This window comes from Leopardus geoffroyi, chromosome B1, assembly GCF_018350155.1.
Source record: "Leopardus geoffroyi isolate Oge1 chromosome B1, O.geoffroyi_Oge1_pat1.0, whole genome shotgun sequence".
Taxonomy (NCBI): Eukaryota; Metazoa; Chordata; class Mammalia; order Carnivora; family Felidae; genus Leopardus; species Leopardus geoffroyi.
Genome location: NC_059327.1, coordinates 143,690,211 through 143,711,062, shown reverse-complemented (window position 1 = coordinate 143,711,062; position 20,852 = coordinate 143,690,211). Strand labels below are relative to the sequence as shown.

The 20,852-nt window shown below is 41.1% G+C and overlaps 1 protein-coding gene across 1 annotated transcript in view; it reads right to left on the bottom strand.

The window, feature by feature from the left end:
- SCARB2 (scavenger receptor class B member 2) overlaps positions 1 to 20,852 on the bottom strand; it is a 77,552-nt gene that overhangs the window by 25,905 nt on the left and 30,795 nt on the right. The window contains exons 3-5 of the mRNA XM_045473700.1: positions 14,163 to 14,310; positions 12,896 to 13,084; positions 3,682 to 3,773 (exon numbers count right to left, since the gene is read on the bottom strand). Coding sequence (XP_045329656.1) covers positions 3,682 to 3,773; positions 12,896 to 13,084; positions 14,163 to 14,310 — 429 coding nt within the window. The remainder of the gene's footprint in view (positions 1 to 3,681; positions 3,774 to 12,895; positions 13,085 to 14,162; positions 14,311 to 20,852) is intronic.

The window sequence follows — 20,852 nt, the reverse complement described above, 5'->3', positions numbered from 1 at the left end:
GCTCATGGGTTGGAAGAACAAATGTCGTTAAAATGTCTATACTACCCAACGCAATCTACACATTTAATGCAATCCCTATGAAAATACCAGCAGCATTTTCCACAGAACTAGATCAAACAATTCTAAAATTTGTATGGAACCATAAAAGACCCCAAATAGCCAAAGCAATCTTGAAAAAGAAAAGCAAAGCTGGAGACATCACAATTCTGACTTCGAGCTTTATTACAAAGCTATAATCATCAAGAGAGTATGGTACTGGCACAAAAACAGACATGTAGATAAGTGGAACAGAACAGAAAAACCCAGAAATAGACCCACAACTATATGATCAACTAATCTTTGACAAAGCAGAAAAGAATATTCAATGGAAAAAAGACATTCTCTTCAACAAATGGTGTTGGGAAAACTGGTTAGCAACATGCAGAAGAATGAACCTGGACAACTTTCTACATCATACACAAAAATAAATTCAAAACGGATGAAAGACCTAAGTGTGAGACAGGAAACAATCAAAATACTGGGGAAGAACATGGGTAGCAACCTATTTGACACTGGCCACAGCAACTTCTTGCTAGACATGTCTCTGGAGTCAAGGGAAACAAAAGCAAAAATGAACTATTGGGACTTCATTATGCCAAAAAGCTTCTGCCCAGTGAAGGAAACAGTCAACAAAACTAAAAGGCAGCCCATGGAATGGGAGAAGATCTTTGCAAATGACCTATCTGATAAAGGGTTAGTATCCAAAATCTATAAAGAACTTATCAAACTCAACATCCATAAAGCAAAAAATCCAGTTAAGAAATGGGCAGAAGATATGAACATTTTTCAAAGAGATCCAGACAGCTAACAGACACATGAAAAGATGCTCACCATCACTCATCATCAGGGAAATATAAATCAAAACCATGATGAGATACCACCTCACATCTGTCAGAATGACTAAAATGGACAACACAGGAAACAACACATGTTGGTGACAATGTGGGGAAAGGGGAACCGTCTTACACTGTTTGTGGGAATGCAAACTGGTGCAGCCACTCTGGAAAACAATATGGAAGTTCCTCAGAAAGTTAAAAATAGAACTACCCTATGACCCAGCAATTGCACTACTATATATTTACCTAAAGGATACAAAAATACTGATTTGAAAGGAGACATGCATCCCAATGTTTACATCATTACCAACAATGGCCAAGTAATGGAAAGAGCTCCAATGTCCATTGACTGATGAATGGATTAAGATGTGATGTGATGTGTGTGTGTGTGTGTGTGTGTGTGTGTGTGTATACACATATATATAATGGCATATTACTCAGCCATCAGAAAGGATGAAACCTTGCCATGAGCAACAACATGGATGGAGGTAGAGTGTATTATGCTAAGCAAATAAGTCAGTCCCAGAAAGACAAATATCATGATTTCACTCATATGTGGAATTTAAGAGAACAAAACAGATGAACATAAGAGAAGGGAAAAAAATAAGAGAGAGGGAGGCAACCCATAGGAGACTCTTAACTATAGAGAACATGGGGCGCATGGGTGGCTCAGCTGGTTAAGCATCTGACTTTGGCTCAGGTCATGATCTCACAGTTTGTGAGTTCGAGCCCCGTGTTGGGCTCTGTGCTGACAGCTCAGAGCCTGGAGCCTGCTTCAGATTCTGTGTCTCCCTCTCTCTCTGTCCCTCCCCTGCTTGCTCTCTCTCTCTCTCTCTCACAAAAATAATAAATAAACGTTTAAGAAAAAACTATAGAGAACAAACTGAGGGTTGATGGAGGGAGGTGGGGGGGGGGATGGGCTAGATGGGCGATGGATGTTAAAGAGGGCACTTGTCATGACAAGCACTGGGCATTGTATGGAAGTGATGAATCACTAAACTCCACTCCTGGAACCAATATTATACTATATGTTAACTAACTAGAATTCAAATAAAAACTTAAAATAATAAAAAATAGATGATGGGGATTATGGAGGGCACAATATAGGTTGTTATAGGGAAGTGATGAATCACTACATTTTACACCTGAAACTAATCTCACGCTGTGTGTCAACTAAGTAGAATTTCAATAAAAATGCACAAGAAAGAAAAAGGAAAAAAATTAATAAAATACATTGGTACATTTAATTAATTACTATAAAGTGATAAACATTCTGGTTATATTTGGCTTCCAGAGAACGTGAAACAAGTTGGAAGGCAAGAACAGCATGGAAGATGGGTATAATGTATTACAAAATGGGTAACATTACCGTCCTGTTTGGGAGGAGAAGAGACAATAGACAACTTTCAATTTTGTCAGCAAAAACTGTTAAGTACGAACCCTAAAATCTGAGGGTAGAATAGGCATAAACCAGAAAAAAGTCCAATATATTAAATAACATATCATTATATTATAATTGTATCAATAATTATATTAAGTATTTAAAAGGATTACGCTCTGCTATTGAAAGATGGGGAAGAAAACAACAGATTGAGTTTAAAACAAAATCCAGCTATATCCTGTTTACACCTAAATTTCCCTGTGGCCAGAAGCCTGGTCATCCAGGGGCAACACTGTTCCCAATTTCTCCCATATTCTTTCAGGGATCTTATCTATTTTGGTGTATGTGTTTGTCTGTGTGTGTACACATGCACAAATATACGTTTATGTACATGGATATGTGTACTTTTTAAAATTTAAACAAGCTTTTTATTTAAAAACAGTTTGAGAGGTGCCTGGGTATCTCAGTCGGTTGAGCATCCGACTTTGGCTCAGGTCATGACCTCAAGGTTCACGAGTTTGAGCCCCAGGTCAGGCTCTGTGCTGACAGCTCGGAGTCTGGAGCCTGCTTCAGATTCTTTGTCTCCCTCTCTCTCTGCCTCCACCCCCACCCTGCTCATGCTCGCTCTCTCTCCCTCTCTCTCTCAAAAATAAATAAACATTAAAAATATATAAAAATAAAAATAGTTTGAGATTTACAGAAAAATTGTGAAGGTAGTACAGGGGGTTTCCCTATATTCCACACCATTTTTTTCTGGGAAGCTTGGATATCAATTTAATGTTCAAGAACAGAATTCCTCTTGCCTCAGTCCCTAAAGAATTACCCTCTTCTTCTCTCTGAGGTTTCTAATTCCTCTCATAGAAATCATCTTGTCTTATACGTGGCTTTACTACAAACTGCCTCAGCTCCTTTTTAGAAATAGCTTCTTAGTAATGTTAAAAAAAAATATTTCTGAAATACCATAATGGTGAGCTCGAATGTATTTTATCTTTAAAGAAAAACACATAAACAGTACACAATCATAAATTAAATTAAAAAGAGAAACTCTTCCCTGTGCCCCCAAACAAAGTGGTTTTAAAGTATCTGTGTTGCAGCTACACATCAATTTAATGACCATGAGGAAAGTGAAACTTGTTGCTGCTTGTAATTCATGCCCGGCTGAGATCAATCTACAGAGCACTAATATTTCATCTATAAAGTGTGTTGCCCCAATCCTGATTTATAAAATAGTAATTATAAAGATATTTTACATATTTATAGAGCGTGACACCCAAAAAATGACAGTGTTAAAATTCTTTTGAAATAACGCATAAGCAGACGTGCAATTTAAGCATTTTTTAAATTTAAAATTTTCAAATTTTAAATATATTCAAAAAGTATATTCAAATTTTAAAAGTAATTAAAAATAAAAATCATTACACTTACGTTTTTCCATTCCATTCCACAATCTTTGTAAAGTCAAGGTAATTATCTTCTCCCGTTAGAAAAACATAGTCTCCATCATTAGTCCCATTTTTCTGAAAATAAGTGAACACGATCATTTTAAGAAATTGTGGTGGTTAATTTTACGTGTCAACTTGTCTAGGCTATGGTACCCAGTTGTTTGGTCAAACACTAATTTAGATAGTGCTATATTTTGTACATGATGAAGATTTACAATCAATTGGCTAAGTAAAAGATTACCAACGATAATGTGGGTGGACTCATGCAATCTGTTGAAGGTTTTAAAAACAAAATCTGAGGTTTGCTGGACAGAAAGGAATTCTCAGTTCTGCAATGTAGAATTCCTGCCTGAGTTTCTAGCCTGCCAGCCTGTCCTAGGGATTTCAGACTGGCCACCTGCTGCCCCACAACTGCACAAACCAATTCCTTAATACCTATAAGTCTCTTGGATAGATAGATACTACAGATGTAGCTAGAGCTCTCCCATTGATTCTGTTTTTCTGGAGAACCCTAATTGATACAGTAACTGAGAAACTTAATCTTCACAAAACTAACCTAGTTGAGGCTAGCTGCTACATAACACTGAAGCAGAACTAAGATATAGAGTGACTGTTTGACTAAATGCCATATTAACCATACTACTACTTTATGGTTTCAAAAAGTTTGAGCCCGATTAAATAATGAACAAAGGATCTGAAGAGACATTTCTTCAAAGAAAATATTCAAATGGCCAACAAGTACATGAAAGGATGCTCAACATCATCCGCCACTAGAGAAATGCAAAGCAAAGCCATAGTACTATTTCACACCCACCAGGATGATGCTAAAAAATTTTTTTTTTAATTTTTTTTTCAATGTTTATTTATTTTTGGGACAGAGAGAGACAGAGCATGAACGGGGGAGGGGCAGAGAGAGAGGGAGACACAGAATCGGAAACAGGCTCCAGGCTCTGAGCCATCAGCCCAGAGCCTGATGCGGGGCTCGAACTCACAGACAATGAGATCGTGACCTGGGTGAAGTCGGACGCTTAACCGACTGCGCCACCCAGGCGCCCCTAAAAATTTTTTTAAACATAAAAAAATAAAGGAAAAGGACAAGCGTTGGTGAGGATGTGGAGAAATCGAGGCCCTTGGGCACTGGTGGTGGGAATGGAAAATGATGCAGCTGCTGTGGACAGTAGTTTGGTGGTTCTTCAAAAAGTTAAACACAAACCCAAAATTTTATGACCCCAAATTCCACTCCTCCCTATATATTCAAGAGAATTCCATTCCAAATATACATCTCAATGTCCATACAAAAACTTGTACACAAATGTTCAGAGCAGCATTATTCATAAGAGCCCACGGTAGAAACAACCCAAATATCCATCAACTGATGAATAAAGTGTGGTATATCCATACAATAGAATATTACTCAGCCATAAAAAGGAATAAAGTGCTGATACATGCTACAACATAGATGAATCTTGTAAACATAATGCTAAATAGAAGAAGTCAGATACAAAGGTCATATATAGTATGATTCCACTTACAGAAATGTTCAATTGCCAGAGATGGTTCCAACCTCTTGGCCACCATTTGTATAACAGTAGGCATGTGTGTTCAGTTTTTTAATTTTATTTTTTGCCTAACCAAGCCAAACTCCATTCCCAAATGCCCTTCCTCTCAGGCTCTGAGGAAGCTCTCACACAGAGAGTTCTGGCTCTTCTCCTTCAGCCTGGGCCAGCCTGGTCTCCTGCTCAGCACCAGCAGTCTCAGCACCCCACGGGGCAGGTGAGAGGTTGGGCAGGTGTGGGGGGTTACTTATGTTTTGTTTCAAACAAAACAATAATCTTACTTTTCTTTACAAAAGCAAAAACAAAAAAGACACAAACCTTTTAACTATTAAAAAAAATTCTATAGATTCATAGGCAAATCCATAGAGACAGAAAGTATAGATTAGTGGTTGCCAAGGGCTGGTGGAAGGGGAGAAATGGAAGTGACTGCTAACAAATGTGTGGTTTTTTGGGGAGGATGATGAAAATGTTCTAAAATTTGACAGTGGTGGTGGTGGTTGTACAACCTTGTGAATATACTAAAAACCACAAAATTGTACACTTGAAACTGGTGAATTATATGTAAGTGAATTATATGTCAATAATGAAAAATAAGAAAGCATAAGTCCAGGGCCAGGACCCTACTGTAGGTTAGCTGCAACAAAAGAAAGTTGTATTAATATAGTCCCATTGTTTCTTTCTTTAAAAAAAAAGTTTTTTTAACGTTGATTTATTATTGAGAGACAGAGCATGAGCATGGGAGGGGCAGAGAGAGGAGGAGACACAGAATCCGAAGCAGGCTCCAGGCTCTGAGCTGTCAACACAGAGCCTGACGCTGGGCTCGAACTCACAAACCACGAGATCATGACCTGAGCCGAAGTCGGAGGCTCAACCAACTGAGCCACCCAGGCGCCCCTCTTTCTTTTTTTAAGTTTGTTTATTTATTTTGAGAGAGAAAGAGAGAGAGTGTGTGTGCACATGTGCACGCAGGAGCAGGGGAGGGGCAGCGAGAGGGAGAGAGAGGATCCCAAGCAGGCTCTGCACTCAGAGCATGGCTTAATCCTACGAACCATGAGATCGTGAACTGAGCCGAAGCCAAGAGTCAGAAGATTAACCAACTGAGCCACCCAGGCGCCCCAATATATACTTGGGGCTTTCAAGAAAGCTTTCTTCACTTATATATTCTCTCCAAGTTACACTTCTTATGGGCATATACAGATAATCTATACAACTTTACAAATTCTCTATGTGAGGTTGGAGCTTTGATATCTGGGAAATAGCATGGGTGCTAGTTCCTCTATGATAATAAAGTAATAAGAGCTAACACTTATTGAATATTTATAATATTCCTGGCACTGGTCTAAAATTATAGTATGAATTATCTCATGAAATCCTCAGAACCACCACATAAAGCAGTGTGGTAGACAGAAATACGTCCACATTCTAATCCCCAGAACCTGTGAATATGTTGCCTAACATGGCAAAAGGGACTTTGCAGATGTGATTAAGTTAAGGATCTTGAGATGGGAAGAGTATCCTGGATTACCTGGGTGGACCCAGGTACTCCAAGTTTTCTTACAAAGAGGCAAGGGGCCAGGTGAGAGTAGTAGGTGTGATGACAAGCAGAGGTCAGACAAAGACTGTGAAGATGTTTCCCTTTTGGTTTGGCAATGGTGAAAGGGGTGCCCGCCAAAAAAAGGCAGGCTGCCTCTAGAAGCTGTGAAATTCAAGGAAGTGGATTTTCCCTTAGAGCCTCCAGAAGGAACACAGCCCCGACAACACCCTGATTTTATGGCTATTGAGATCTAGAACTGGAAGATGATAATTATATTTGTGCTGTTTTAAGCCCCTAAATTTATGGCCATGTGTAAAAGCAGCAACGGGAAACTAATACAGACATGCACCATTTTACCCTCATTCTATAGATGAGAAATCTGAAGCAAGAAGTTAAATAACTTGTCCGGATCACTCAGCCAGCAAATGGTGGAGCTAGGTAGGACTGAAGCCCAGCTATGTAACCCCACACTCCACAGGCCGATCTGCTTACCAGGCTGTGGGCCTCATTCATTTATTAGCAACCACTTAGTGAATGCCTACCATGTATCTGGCACTGTATATCAGTGAACAAAATGGACACAAATTACTGCCTTTGTGGTGCATCCACTCTAATACCATTATTATAATTGTTTTCATTTTTTAATGTTTATTATTAAATGCATATGATGTGACAGGCACTTTGTAGACAAACTAAGAATAATAAAATAACCAAAGACTGTTTTATTTTCATTGCTCTAGGCTATCTTTGGAGGTTTTTCACAGATATATTTTTGGGTATTAACACAGATGCATTTTGGGATAACAAGTTGATGCAATGTACTTGTGTTCTGTTTTCTTTTTAAAATAGGTTTTTCAGGGTGCCAGGGTAGCTCAGTCGGTTAAGCATCTGACTTCAGCTCAGGTCATGATCTTGTGGTCCGTGAGTTTGAGCCCCACGTCAGGCTCTGTGCTAACAGCTCAGAGCCTGGAGCCTGCTTCAGGTTCTGTGTCTCCTTCTCTGCCCCTTCTCCACTTGTGCTCCGTCTATCTCTCAAAATAATAAGCATTAAAAAAAATAATAAAATAGATTTCTCTTCTGATTATAGAAGTAATACATTCTTCTGAGTATAAAAGTAATAAATTCCATTAGAAAATACAGAAAGATGTATAAAAAGGTGTCAATTATTCATCATTTTCCTAACCAATGGAAAATACTATTTGTATTTTGGTATGTTTCTTTTCAGTATCTTTTCCACACAAGATTTGTTTATAGAACTAAGATATATATGTGTAATATACATACACACAATTTTTATACATAAACACAATTATGTATGTATATATGTTTACATATATATATACATGGACACATATATGTGTACATATATGTGTGAATATATATATATACCCTGTATACATATATATGTGTATGTGTATGTGTATGTATACACACACACACACACACACACACACACACAAATTGTGTATTTTCCTTAGCATATTTTATACGTTACCAGAAGTTCTTCATAGGTATACTTTAATGACTCCTCAACATTATGTAGAAATAATTAACTATTCTCTTATTGTTGGATATTTAATTTTGATTTTTTGCTACTGCAAATAATGTTGTGTGAATGTTTATGTATCTTTATGCCTAAAAACCTTGTCAATATTTTTGTTTTCTACACTGACTCATAAAAGTAAACTTACTAGAGAAAAGAACATGAACATGTTTAAGCCTTTTGATACATATTATCAAGTTGCTCAAGGTCATCCAGCTGGAGAGTGGTGGAAATAGTGTGGTAAATCAGTTTACATTCCCCAAGTTACTTTTGTTAAGCTTTGTTAATTAGATGAACGACCCCCCCCCCCCCACAAAAAAGTATAGGACTTGTCTTTTTTTGCACTGAGTTTGAACTCTTTGTTTCAAATAATTCAGGTCTCTGCCTTAAAAAACATTCATACCCTTTGTGAATTCTCTTCTCATGTTTTTTGCCTTCTTTGGTTCTTCTTTCTGTCACTTAACATTATTTTGCCAACTATATCAATATATCAATATGGACCACATCCATAATGGTCATGTTGTGCTTCCCACATGAAGTTTTACATGACTTTAAGATATGATAAAGGGCTGCCTGGTTGGCTCAGTCGGTTAAGCGTCCGACCTCGGCTCAGGTCATTATCTCACAATTTGTGAGTTCACACCCTGCATCGGGCTCTGTGCTGACAGTTCAGAGCCTGGAGCCTGCTTCAGATTCTGTGTCTCCTTCTCTTTCTGCCTCTCCCCCACTCGCACTCTGTCTCTCCCTCTGTCCCAAAAATAAACATTAAAAGAAAAATTTTAAAAAAGATATGAGAAAGAACTTCTCTTTAGGAGCAGCAATGTGAACATTACAACAACTTAGAGAAAAATTCAAATACTCCACATAAAAAGTGCTGAACCACCAAGGCCCTTGGGTAGCTCAGTTGGTTATGCAACCAACTCTTGATTTCTGCTCAGGTCATGATCTCACGGTTCGTGAGTTCCAGCCCCATGTCACTGATAGTGCACTGAGAGTGCTGAGCCTGCTTGGGATTCTCTCTCTCCCTCTCTCTCTGCCCTTCTCCTGCTTTCTCTTTCTCTCTCTCTCTCTCAAAATAAATAAATAAACTTTAAAAAAAGCCGAACCACCAATTTAAAAAATGAAGGGATGTTATCTCCTGAAGTCCTCCCCTTAACTCAGATCTAGCCTAAGCAAAGCAGTTAAGCATTTAAATGTTTCACAGTAATTCAGAAAGGGTTCTCTCCAATTGTTTTCTGACCAAGAGTCAGACACTGCATGTGAATGCTTCCCTGTCTCTTGCTGGAACCTTTGTTATTGGAGGACAGTCGGGAATAAATAGGTTTTGTGTTATCAGGGTAGGGATGTGGGCTGGATACAAGGAACATATTATGACAGGAGATGGAGAGGTGCTCTGAGACCGACTACCACAGTCATACCACTAGTGTGATGTCAGCAAAACCCCACGCCCCCTCCACCGAAGGACCAGCTGGACTGGCTGAGCTCTCAAAGACACTTTCAACAGCTACATATTTTATACACGCAAGACCCACACTTAGTGGGAGGTGCTTGAACTCTCTTACGTGGAGGAGAACAGAAGTGCCCTAATATCAGTAGGTAAAAATACGCTGATTGGCCCCGCAATATGAAGTAAGAGCATGTGATATTTAACCAGATCCCTTTTTCTCAAAAGCTCTGTGCCAATGTTCTACATTCACTCATCCTGTTCATTCTCACACGCTGTCCCTCCCCATTAATTGTTTGGCTGTTTCCTACTAGAAGGAAGAGCGTTCAACGCGTTAACCAAGGTTTCTCTCTTCATTACATGTAGCAGAGCAGATGGTGCAGGCACACAAGCCTGGGGCATCCGAGGGGGATGCTGGCATGACACCAGCAGAACTAAGGAAAGATTTTCGGAAGGAGGGTACTTCCTCAGCCTATCCTGGTCTTTGAGTGAATGACAGCTCAAGTGTGGACTTGTGTGCCGTTGGCTAACGAATCAGTATTTGACCAGAGCAGATGGGACAAACTGAACAGAAACACTGCCTTTTTACCAACCACACGCAGACCGTCTGTTTGGCTCCCAAAGGGAAAAGATACAGCAGTCATGTTAATTCAGGGTCATCTTGGGAGCCAGTCATGAAGGGAAAAAGGAGTAACAGTTCCTGACATGTGTACTGTGATTTAGAGTTTATGAAGCATTTTTATGGACTTCTCAGCCTTTCAAAACAATTTTTGAAGTGTGGATACTTTTAGCCTCAAGTTACACATGATGAAACTGAGGTTTAGAAATAGCCCCATAGTTATTAAGTGAAAAAAGTCAGAACATAAATCGAGGCACTCTGATTCCAAGTCTTATGCTCTATTCCTGGATGTGGGAAATGCACTCAAGGTACAAATCTAACTGAGCGATGGTACAGAGCTTTGTGGAGATACGGTGTCTACAAGGAGCGACAAAGGGCAAGGCAGCGAGATGAATAAATTAATAAGTAAATAAACACATAAAAGAACACAACCTTGCTTTGGGAAAATAAAAATGCCAATTCATTAACCAGTCCATAAATGTGGGTTACATTTTAAAAAGATACAAAAGGATCTTAGTTAGAAGTCAGTAATGTAAAAACAACAACAACAAAAAGCAAGCTATACAATGAAAAATTACCTGAAAAATACTGAGGTTTTAGGAACAGGATCTACCTTGCAGGTGGGCAGAAACCACTTGGACCCGAAGGGCCTTAAAGTAACCTTTGTTGTATCTCTGTTGGAAATTCACCAGATATTTTTTTCCAGAAGGGATGTCTAGTCACAGCTTAAGAAATCAGTGCTTCCTCTGGTTTTATGGAAGCTGGGCTCCTTTTAGATGGGATCTTCTAAAATTTTTTAAAATTTTTATTTATTTTTGAGACTGGGGCAGTAGAAGGGGCAGAGAGAGAGGGAGGGAGACAGAATCTGAATCGGGCTTCAGGCTCTGAGCTGTTGGCAGAGCCCGATGCAGGGGTCAAACTCACGAACTGAGAGATCATGACCTGAGCTGAAGTTGGCACTTAACCGACTGAGCCACGCAGGCACCCCAAGATGGGATCTGCTAGAGAGCATCTATCAATTCTGCTTCCCTAGAGGGAAGGATTCAAGATGCGTTGAACCCTATTTCTAGGACCCCTGCCTCTTGCATAATGTTAAGAACTTTTTTACTATTTTGTTTGAATGGCTTCTAAGTTTTGTATACCCTTGAATGCACAGGGCAGCATTATCACCATCTGCCCTAGAGGAACACTCTAGGATATAACAGGATAAGAGTATGATTCTTGAGTAGTGAGAACCAGAGAATAACAACAAATTTAAAGGTGAGGAAATTCATCACAATCTCAGACCCCACCCTTAACCTGTCACTTTCTTCTTGAGTTAAGTTTGTCATTAGCAACCTCCCACTATCCATTTTCCTCAAGTGCTTTCTGTTTTTTGTTTCTTGGTAGGGGGGACAGATAGAGGGGAATGTGGATTTTTAAAATTGCTTTTAATTTTAGTTCATTTGAAACTCATACAGCAATAACATATGCTTTGAATAATAAATACTTGAATGCTGATATATTTTTTATTTCAAGCCAAAGTGAATAAAATCTGCAAGGAACCACACAAAATTCCACTTATAAGCATAAGAAATCATGGATGAGGGACACAGAGTTTCAAATTATCCATCCTCTTTCACGAATGACATGTCTGAAAATCTAACACGTAGCTCCCACCTCTAATGGACTAACATGTTCCTACTTAGTTTCTTGTCTCTGTCAGGCTGATGCATGGGTTCAGCCCCTAGGTCATCAATGAAGACTTGGCACCTATCACTGAAATTTATGATAGTTTGAAAGATTGCACCTGATTAATGGCACAGTCATACTCTGTATTTTTCATAGCTGCCCTCATTCAAAGTCACTGCTGGCGGCATGCTGAAATTGTGGGAGAAGGGTTTTTTTCCCCCACCTAAAAACTAGAACACTTCCTTGTTTTTCACATACTCTACAAGACATCTAGAATTCCAAGCAATTTTGGTCTTTTTTTCTGGAAGACACTCAAAATGAAGATGAAATCTGGCTAGCAGCGCCCCTTCATCACCTGAATAAAGAGACTCTATGAGCGCCTGGGTGGCTTAGTTGGTTGAGCATCAGACCCTTGATTTTAGCTCAGGTTATAATCCGAAGGTCGTGGGCTTGAGCCCCATGTGGGACTCTGTGATGAGCATGGAACCTAATTAAGATTCTTTTTGGGGCGCCTGGGTGGCGCAGTCGGTTAAGCGTCCGACTTCAGCCAGGTCACGATCTCGCGGTCCGTGAGTTCGAGCCCCGCATCAGGCTCTGGGCTGCTGGCTCAGAGCCTGGAGCCTGTTTCCGAGATTCTGTGTCTCCCTCTCTCTCTGCCCCTCCCCCGTTCATGCTCTGTCTCTCTCTGTCCCAAAAATGAATAAACGTTGAAAAAAAAAAAAGAAAAAAAAAGATTCTTTTTCTCCCCCTCTGCTCCTTCCCCGCTTGTGCATCCATGCTCCTTCAAAAAAAAAAAAAAAAAAGGGATCTAAAAAGAAAGATCAACTTACCCCATAGTACAGGCCAAAATAGGGTGAGATCTCCGGTTTGAAAACACTGATGAGGGACAGGATCTCATCTTTGTAGCCCCAGAGCAGTTCGTCCACGGTGTGTGTCACAAAGAGCGTCTGCTGATAGGCCTTCAGCAGGGCCTCGATGAGCTCCCGGAGGAAGCGGAGCTGGGCCCATTCCATGGCAGTCTGAGAAACACAGGCAAGTTCAGATGGCAGAGTTCCCACCCCACTCTCCTATGGCCCCTTCAGCAAAAAGGGCTGGAAACTTAAAAGTAAATGTTAAGACTGAAGAGCTGCAAAGTCAGCCAGAGAGATCCTCCTTGGCTACACGTGCACAAATGAGACTCTGCAGTTATTGTTCCTTTCTCAGTATTATATTTTGTAAGTGTGAGTGTAGCGTTCCCACTTGCAAGCTCTCCAATTCTCCCTGCACTGCAGATGCAACGAGAAAAACGCTTGTGAATACACTGGCATCTTTGGCCACAAGGGGGCGCCACTTCCCCTCTGATTGGAGCCAGAGATTGCGCCCCCTCCCCTCCCCTGCAAGTAGGCAGCAGGGCAGGGCCAAACATAGGATCTAATACTTTCTCCATCCTGAGTCCACCATGAGTATCCAGCTGCATATGTTGTTGTCACCCTGTAGTTAGAGTGGGAGCCTCAGAGGGGTTGCTGTGGGTGAAGAGGAGAGTTTCCAGGGTCTCATGTGTCTTTCTTGGATGGGATTGTCATAACACAGACAGTGAAATCCCGCTAGGCTGTGAGCATCCCAGTCTCTGCTATTTGGGAAGGGTGGGGGGGATATCAGTATGTATTTTGAGAATTTAAAAATCAAAGATGGAAATCTAAACTAAGAAGTGTATGCAAATTCTGTTGCTAGATTTTCTGAGCCAAAACAAGGGGCAAATAAATCTTTAAAAAATTATTGGCTATCCACTCCCTTCCCTCCCCCACTCCCCCCAAATCCTAGAGACATGTTTATTTGAACAAGAGCTGATCCCCAAGACACAGCAAGAAACCGTGGGAGGGAAATCCTAAAATTCACATTTTGTCACCATTTGAAAAAATCTTGCTTGAGAAACCTCAGAATAAAATGTCTCAGATGAACTTTCAGGAAGGAAACTGTAAAAAGTATACTTATATTTTTACATCTGTATATTTTTAACATAACTTAGTAACTCCTAAATGTAAAACCCATAACAGCTTTAACTTGGCTTTTTCCTTTCTCTTACAAGCCACAATAATGATACTAAAAATGCCTACTTACCACTGCAGGAATATTTAACGTTCTAATTAAGTCAACTTTAGGATCTCCAACAGATTGATTTCGTTCAAAAACATAGGCCTTGTTGTTAACAGCAGATATTGTTGTTCCATTATCTCCAAATTGAATATCTGCTTTGTTTCGAAGTTCCCTAAAAGAAAGAAAAGCATTGTTTGAAAATAGGCACCACTTTAAAAAGCAAGAGGCCCCTGGGTGGCTCAGTTGGTTGAGCATCCAATCTTGATTTCGGCTCAGGTCATGATCTCACGGTTCATGGGATTGAGCTCCGCATTGGGCTCTGCCCTGACAGTGCCGATGGGATTCTCCCTCTCCCTCTCTCTTTGCCCCAGCCCTACTTGCTGTCTCAAAATAAATAAACATAAAAAAAAAAAAAAAAAAAGCGCAATACTTTACCTTTCTTTTAGCATGGATGTTATTTTCAATAAGACATTCCACTATAATCATTTTCTAGAGAGCTTACAGATACTGATCCCTTAACAACTAGAGATTAAAGCTGGCATGTAGGAAGGAAATAAGTCCTGGGATACAGTCCTCTCAACACACTGGCCTTTTCATTCTTTCCCCCTACCATTTGGGAAATGGGATGGTCAAGGGTCACCATGACCAGGGAATCAAGGCCGTTGAACTCTCTCTGGAGTGATAGTTTGCTCCCAAAATATTTTCCAATTTTTCAATTCATAGATCAGTTTGAATTTCAATTTCTTTTCCAAAGCCTTTTTATTCCTGGCTTGAATTCAGTTCAAAATTCATTTGACAAAATAAGTGCCCAAGACTTAGGACATTAGAGGAGTTCACTCCTGTTTTTGGTATGCAGTTCAGTCTGGTTCAGGTTCATGCCCCCAGATGAGGTATTAGAAAGCTCACAGAAAGGGCCTGGAGCCAGGGCATCACTAGGGTAAGGAGGGTGTGAGGCACTTGCCTTGTGTACAAAATGAAAGAGCTGCCAGAACGCTCAGTACTGAAGGTAAATCATACTGCAATGCATTTTGAAAAATCAAAATTAATGCAGAAACATCCACGATGAACAAACCGTCAAACTTCTAAATAAAAACAGGACCTGATACTTTGTTCATCCAATGGTTTATGCTAGTCCTGGCCCCGCCTGGTTCATAGTAGATGTTCACAAAATTCCTGTGTCTATTGTTTCTCTCCCTCTGCTGCTTACCTTTTCTTCTTCCTGTTCTATTTAGGACTAGGCTGTCTGACCCAGTAGCCATGTGTCTGCTAAGCCGTAGAACTGTGGCTTATCGAAACTGAGATGTGTTGTAAGGGTAAAATACACATCAGATTTCAAAAACAGCACAAAAAAAGGAGTGTAAAATAATCTCCTTAGTTTTTTGATATTGATTACCTGTTTTTAAATGATGCTATTTTATTTATTTTTATTTTTTATTTTTTTAAGTTTACTTCTTTAATTTTGAGAGAGAGAGAGAGACAGAGACAGAGACAGAGCGTTGGGAGGGGCAAAGAGAGAGGGAGAGAGAGAGAGCTCCAAGCAGGCTCTATGCTGTCAGGGCAGAGCCTGACATGGGGCTCAATCTCAGGAACCGCGAGATCTTGACCTGAGCCAGGATGAAGAGCCAGATGCTTAACTGACTGAGCCACCCAGGTGCCCCTAAATAATAGTACTTTAATACAATGGGTAAAATAAAAAATACTCAGATTAATTACACCTGTTTCTTTTTCGCTTTTTTTTTTTTTTTTTTTTTTTGATGTGGCTACTGGAAAAAAATCTTAATTATATATGTGATTCACATTGTATTTCTATGGGACAGGGCTAATCTATAAGAGTTTATAATTCTGACAAAGGTACAAAGGCTACCCACCACCTCCTCCAAGGCCTTTCCTGACCCAACCAGCCTTTTCTGAACACTGGTGGAGCTGGCTGTCTGTACCAGGTCTTTGTAAACTGCTTAGTGACATTATTTAGATTACGAAGGAATTCTCTTGATGCTTCAGGTACTCCAAGCAAGCTAATGAAACTTGTATCCCTCACTTTCCAGAATTTAAAATAAAAATAGACAAGTAAATAACAAGCAAACATATACACATATATGCATCAAAACAGATATCTTTGGTCTTCATCATTAAGCACGAAGCTATGTGCAATAGATAAATATCTGACCCCGCGTAGCTCCTCAAAGGGTTTAACCACACGATTTCATCTGATTCCATTCAGTCCTTACAGCAAGCCCGTGGTACAGACAGAGAAAGTATTTTGGCTCCACTTTTAGAGATGTGGAAACAAAGGGCACAGATGGGCATCAGAAGAGTCAGAATTTGAAGCTAAGTTCTAAATCACACACAATGCTCTTCCACTGTATCACATGGCCTCCCTCAACAGGTGCTTCATAAATGTCCACAGAATGAAACCTGCAGACTCTGGTTGTCTGACACTCATTCATTTCCTTTTCTTCTGCTCGGAGCCCCGTTTTCCTTCCTCTCCTGCACTGGGTGGTGGTGTGGGACCCAAGCTGGACCAGTTCCATTCCCTAGGCCTCTGATCCTGAGCACAAAGCCTTAAGATGTGAAACACATTTGGGGCACCTAGATGGCTCAGTTGGTTAAGCATCCAACTCTTGGTTTCGGCTCAGGTCATGATCTCACAGTTTTGTGGGTTTGAGCCCCACATTGGACTCTGTGCTGGCAGTGGGGGGGGGGGAGCAGTCCCTCAAAATAAATAAACTTAAAAAAAAAAGATGCAAAACACAGTAGAAAGATAGCTTCCTCTTGCTGTGGTGCACACATGATGAGCCATGCACTCCTGTGATGTGGACCTTTAAAGCTGTCCTCTCTTCCCAGCTGCTCCTTGGAATCTGTAACCCACTTTATAGCCTTCAAATAAATCCCCTTTCATTTAAATTAGCCAGAGATAGCTTGTCTTGCTTGTAACCAAAGACCTTTATATAGAAATCACAACCCAGTTCTTTGACAGAGATTCAGATAAACTAGCCCAGGACTCCCCGGCAAGTGTGGGAACCAGGTGTGGAATCCTGGTCACCTGAATCCATGTCCAAGGTTCTCCTTGACTCTACACGTAAGTTAACGCAAAGTGACTTGTTAGAGCTGGAGGAGGACATTTCAAGGCAAACCCCTGCCTGTACCAAGGTTTCTGCCTGAAGAGAGGGGCACCCCTCCCCACTGGCGAGTTCCAGAGCCTCCCTGTAGTGAGGGTGAAGGGAACAGCCTTTTCTAGGCATAGCTCTTGGTATTTGCGGCCCAGGACCCCGCGGTGGCCTCACTGACCACTAAGGAACCAGAAATAGGAAAAGTGTCCCCAGGGTGAAAACCAACTTGCCCTCAAACTTGCCCTCAAAGAAAGCTAGGCCAAGGAGCCAAGAGCTGGGACCCAACCCAGGTGCAGAAGCCCAGGGATCAACTTTGCCAAGCTTTCTGACTAATGATGAAAACTGATAACCTTGCGAAGGCTTTTAAGGTTTTTTTCACTGAACCCAGATGTCATGAGCTAGAGGCCTGAATAATTCCAAGCCTGCTTCACTTACGTTGGCTTGTGTTTATTGACACTGGAGATGACTTTTTAAGTGTTTTCTTTATGGTTTAGCCCATAAGAACCTAGTGTTTTAAAAGGAAATCGATCGTGGAGGCTCCAATCACTTGAAGCACTATAACTTGACTTGTTTTCTCAATAAATTTCAAAAGTTCAAAGCAAGGATTACCAAACTATAAAAATACTTCACTCCCTTGGCAGGCGCCAAGGGGCCACATCAGGTCACTCACAGCTAGCCACATGACTTCCCACAGCCTCCAGTCGCCCTGAGGCATGACTGACATATGGCCTGTGTTCCAACTGAAGGAACACGGTGCCACTGGCCATCAGAAGTGGTCACCTGCTCTGCAGAGGCCAAGGAAAGGGATGGTGGGGGGGCCTCCCTGTCAAAATAGCAACTGATGGAGGAAACCCAAAATGTTTCCCCTGCCAAGCCCCCTGTCTTCTGGCAACCACAAGGAGGCCACAGTGCAAGGAGAGGGGCTTTAATAATAATAATACAAACAAGTCTGGTTACCCAAGTCTCCCCCACAGCTCATCAACGACAGTCAACTAGAAGCAGGGTGGTCTCCAGCTGAACAGCAGACTGAGAGCAAGAAGTGCTCGATTACTGCTCTACAGTGTCCAAGAAGACTGAAGAAACTTCCAGAAATAGAAGCAAGGGTTAAAAAAAAAAAAATGGCAAAGCAAATCTTAGACCTAGACAATTAATTAAGGAACTGTACTTGAGAGTGCCTGATACGATCTGTGGTATTTAGTGGATCTAATAAATCTTATCAATGTTGAAGGCCCCAGGACATCACAGGCTCATATGATGGCTTACTATTTTTTAATCACAGTGATGATGCTAGACATTAAGCAAAGGTTGAGTTATATGCCATGAACTATTTAATCAAGCAGGAAAATACAAGATTGAATTCAGAGGTATTTCATATAAAAACATTTTTTCATTAAAACAGAGTTCTTACTTTTTTCTTTCAGTTTGTTTATTTATTTGTTTTCGAGAGGAAGAGAGACAGAGAGAGAGAGAGTGAGCAAGGAAGGGGCAGAGAGAGGGAGAGACAGAATCCCAAGCAGGCTCCACACTGTCCATGCTGAGCCCGAATTCACAAACTGTGAGATCATGACCTGAGCTGAGATCAAGAGTCAGACACTCAAACAACTGAGCCACCCAGGCACCCCCAGAGTTCTTACTTTATAAAACAAAAAAGTTTTTAAACCCCTGAACGATTAAACATAATCTCACCAATCACAGAAGATAAACAATAGCCCAGGATAAGGAAATCAAAAGGAATACCTTTAATAAGCTGGAAAATTAACATCTATGCAGTATCTAATTTCTTGGAGATGCTGTATAAACTAGATACATACAATACTGGCATATAATCCTTATCTTTCACCCATTGGGTTCTTCACTCATACACCGCTCTTTGTTGAGAATTACTGTCAGCAGTGACTGAGCACATCAGGTGAAGTATGGGTAAACAGATGACTGCCAGGCTGTGCCTTCAACCTTGGCTTCCTCAGTTACTAGCTCTGTGACTTAGAACTTACTGCTTCTGTGCCTCAGTTTCCTCATCTGTAAAATGGAGATAAAAACATGCCTTCCTTAAAAGGTTGTTGGGAGCATTAAGTCCACATAAACTTGTAATCTGGTTAGAATACTGCCTGGTACATACTGAGTGCTTAGGAAGCATTAGTTACTAATACCATGTACAAGCGGGCTTACAAGAAGCTCTTGCGATGGAGAGATGTGAAGATCTGGTTTCTGTTTGCAAAGAAATCCACGGTACAGCATGGGAGGACAAGACTGCTGTTCCAACGTTACCTCCCATGTGGAAAGTGCTCTGAAGTGGACCCGAGGCTCTAGCCAGACACCCAAAGGAGGGAAGGAGGGCACCAGAAGGGGAGTCCTGAGGTTGTCATCATGCAGGAGCTGGTTCTGGAACGGGGAGGCTTCCCCTAGGTGGGAGAGTGGGGGGAATTCCAAATAGAGGCAGAGAGAGCGAGGGCAGGCAGCACAGCATGAATGCATTGGATGTGTTTCCTACATGGAGAAGTGAGCAAAACTGTGGTCATGCGGAAGAGGACACACTACAAGAGGAGATTTAGAAAGAGCGGCCTGCAGCTCTGGGCCAGCTGAGCTGAACAGCTGTGTCACGGGAGAAGTGAATCACAGAGTGGATGTGCCTACCAAGGAAGAAAGGGCAGAGGAGGGGAAGCTGCCCAAAGGAGGGGTGCCACCGGGGTTCAGGACCACTTGCCTCCAGATGTGCCACTTTGGCATGCTGATTATTTTGCCCTGAAAACAATCAAGGCCCAAATGACTCAGGAAGAAGCTTTGACCTTTCCCTGACTGCCTAAAAGAATTTAGATAGAGAACCTGCTCCTGGAAGAGAGCTATCACCACAGATTCACACTGGAATATGAACTAGACATGACAGGGAGAAATATGGCAAGGCCTGTTAGATCAGAGTCCTCTATATCCCATTGTTTCTGAGTGGCCCTGCAGACATTTGTTTACCAAAAATTTACTCTTTTTCATCTTCCTGCAAATTGTTTTCCTTCCTTTTGAAGTCCCAGACTCCCAACCGATTCTCCTTAGTTCTGAATGACATACATACCTCATTTTGCCTGGCTGTCTTTGGAATCTCATGCTTACATGCACCCTCGTAGGTACATAGTTAAATTTGACTCTCCTGATCATCTTTATCTTGTGTCAATTTAATTCTTAGACCAGCTAGAAGAACCTCGAAGGGCAGAAGAATATTTTCCATCCCCAGCAGTACTGAGCAGCTCCCGTATTTAAGTTCCTGTTACCACTGCCCTGTCAACTAAGTGAAAGATTAAAAACCTAGAGCCAAAAGCAGAATTCTGAGAAAAAGCTGGGGGTGAGCAGGGAGAACACAGTCTGCATTTGTTGGGGGCTGTGCAGAAAACAACTTCACTTCTAAAGATGGAAATGGTCCCCCATCCTTGAAGTGTTACCCCAACCCACCTGGTACATGCAGGCCAGTCACCCAGGACTGCCATGTGCATTTAAAACTCACAAGGACCTGGACATCAAGGTAAGAAAGTGGGGAGCAGGAGAGATCATTTTCTATTTTTCTTACTTTCAAACAGTTCAAGGATTTTTTTTTTAAACGAATTTATCTAAAGCCACT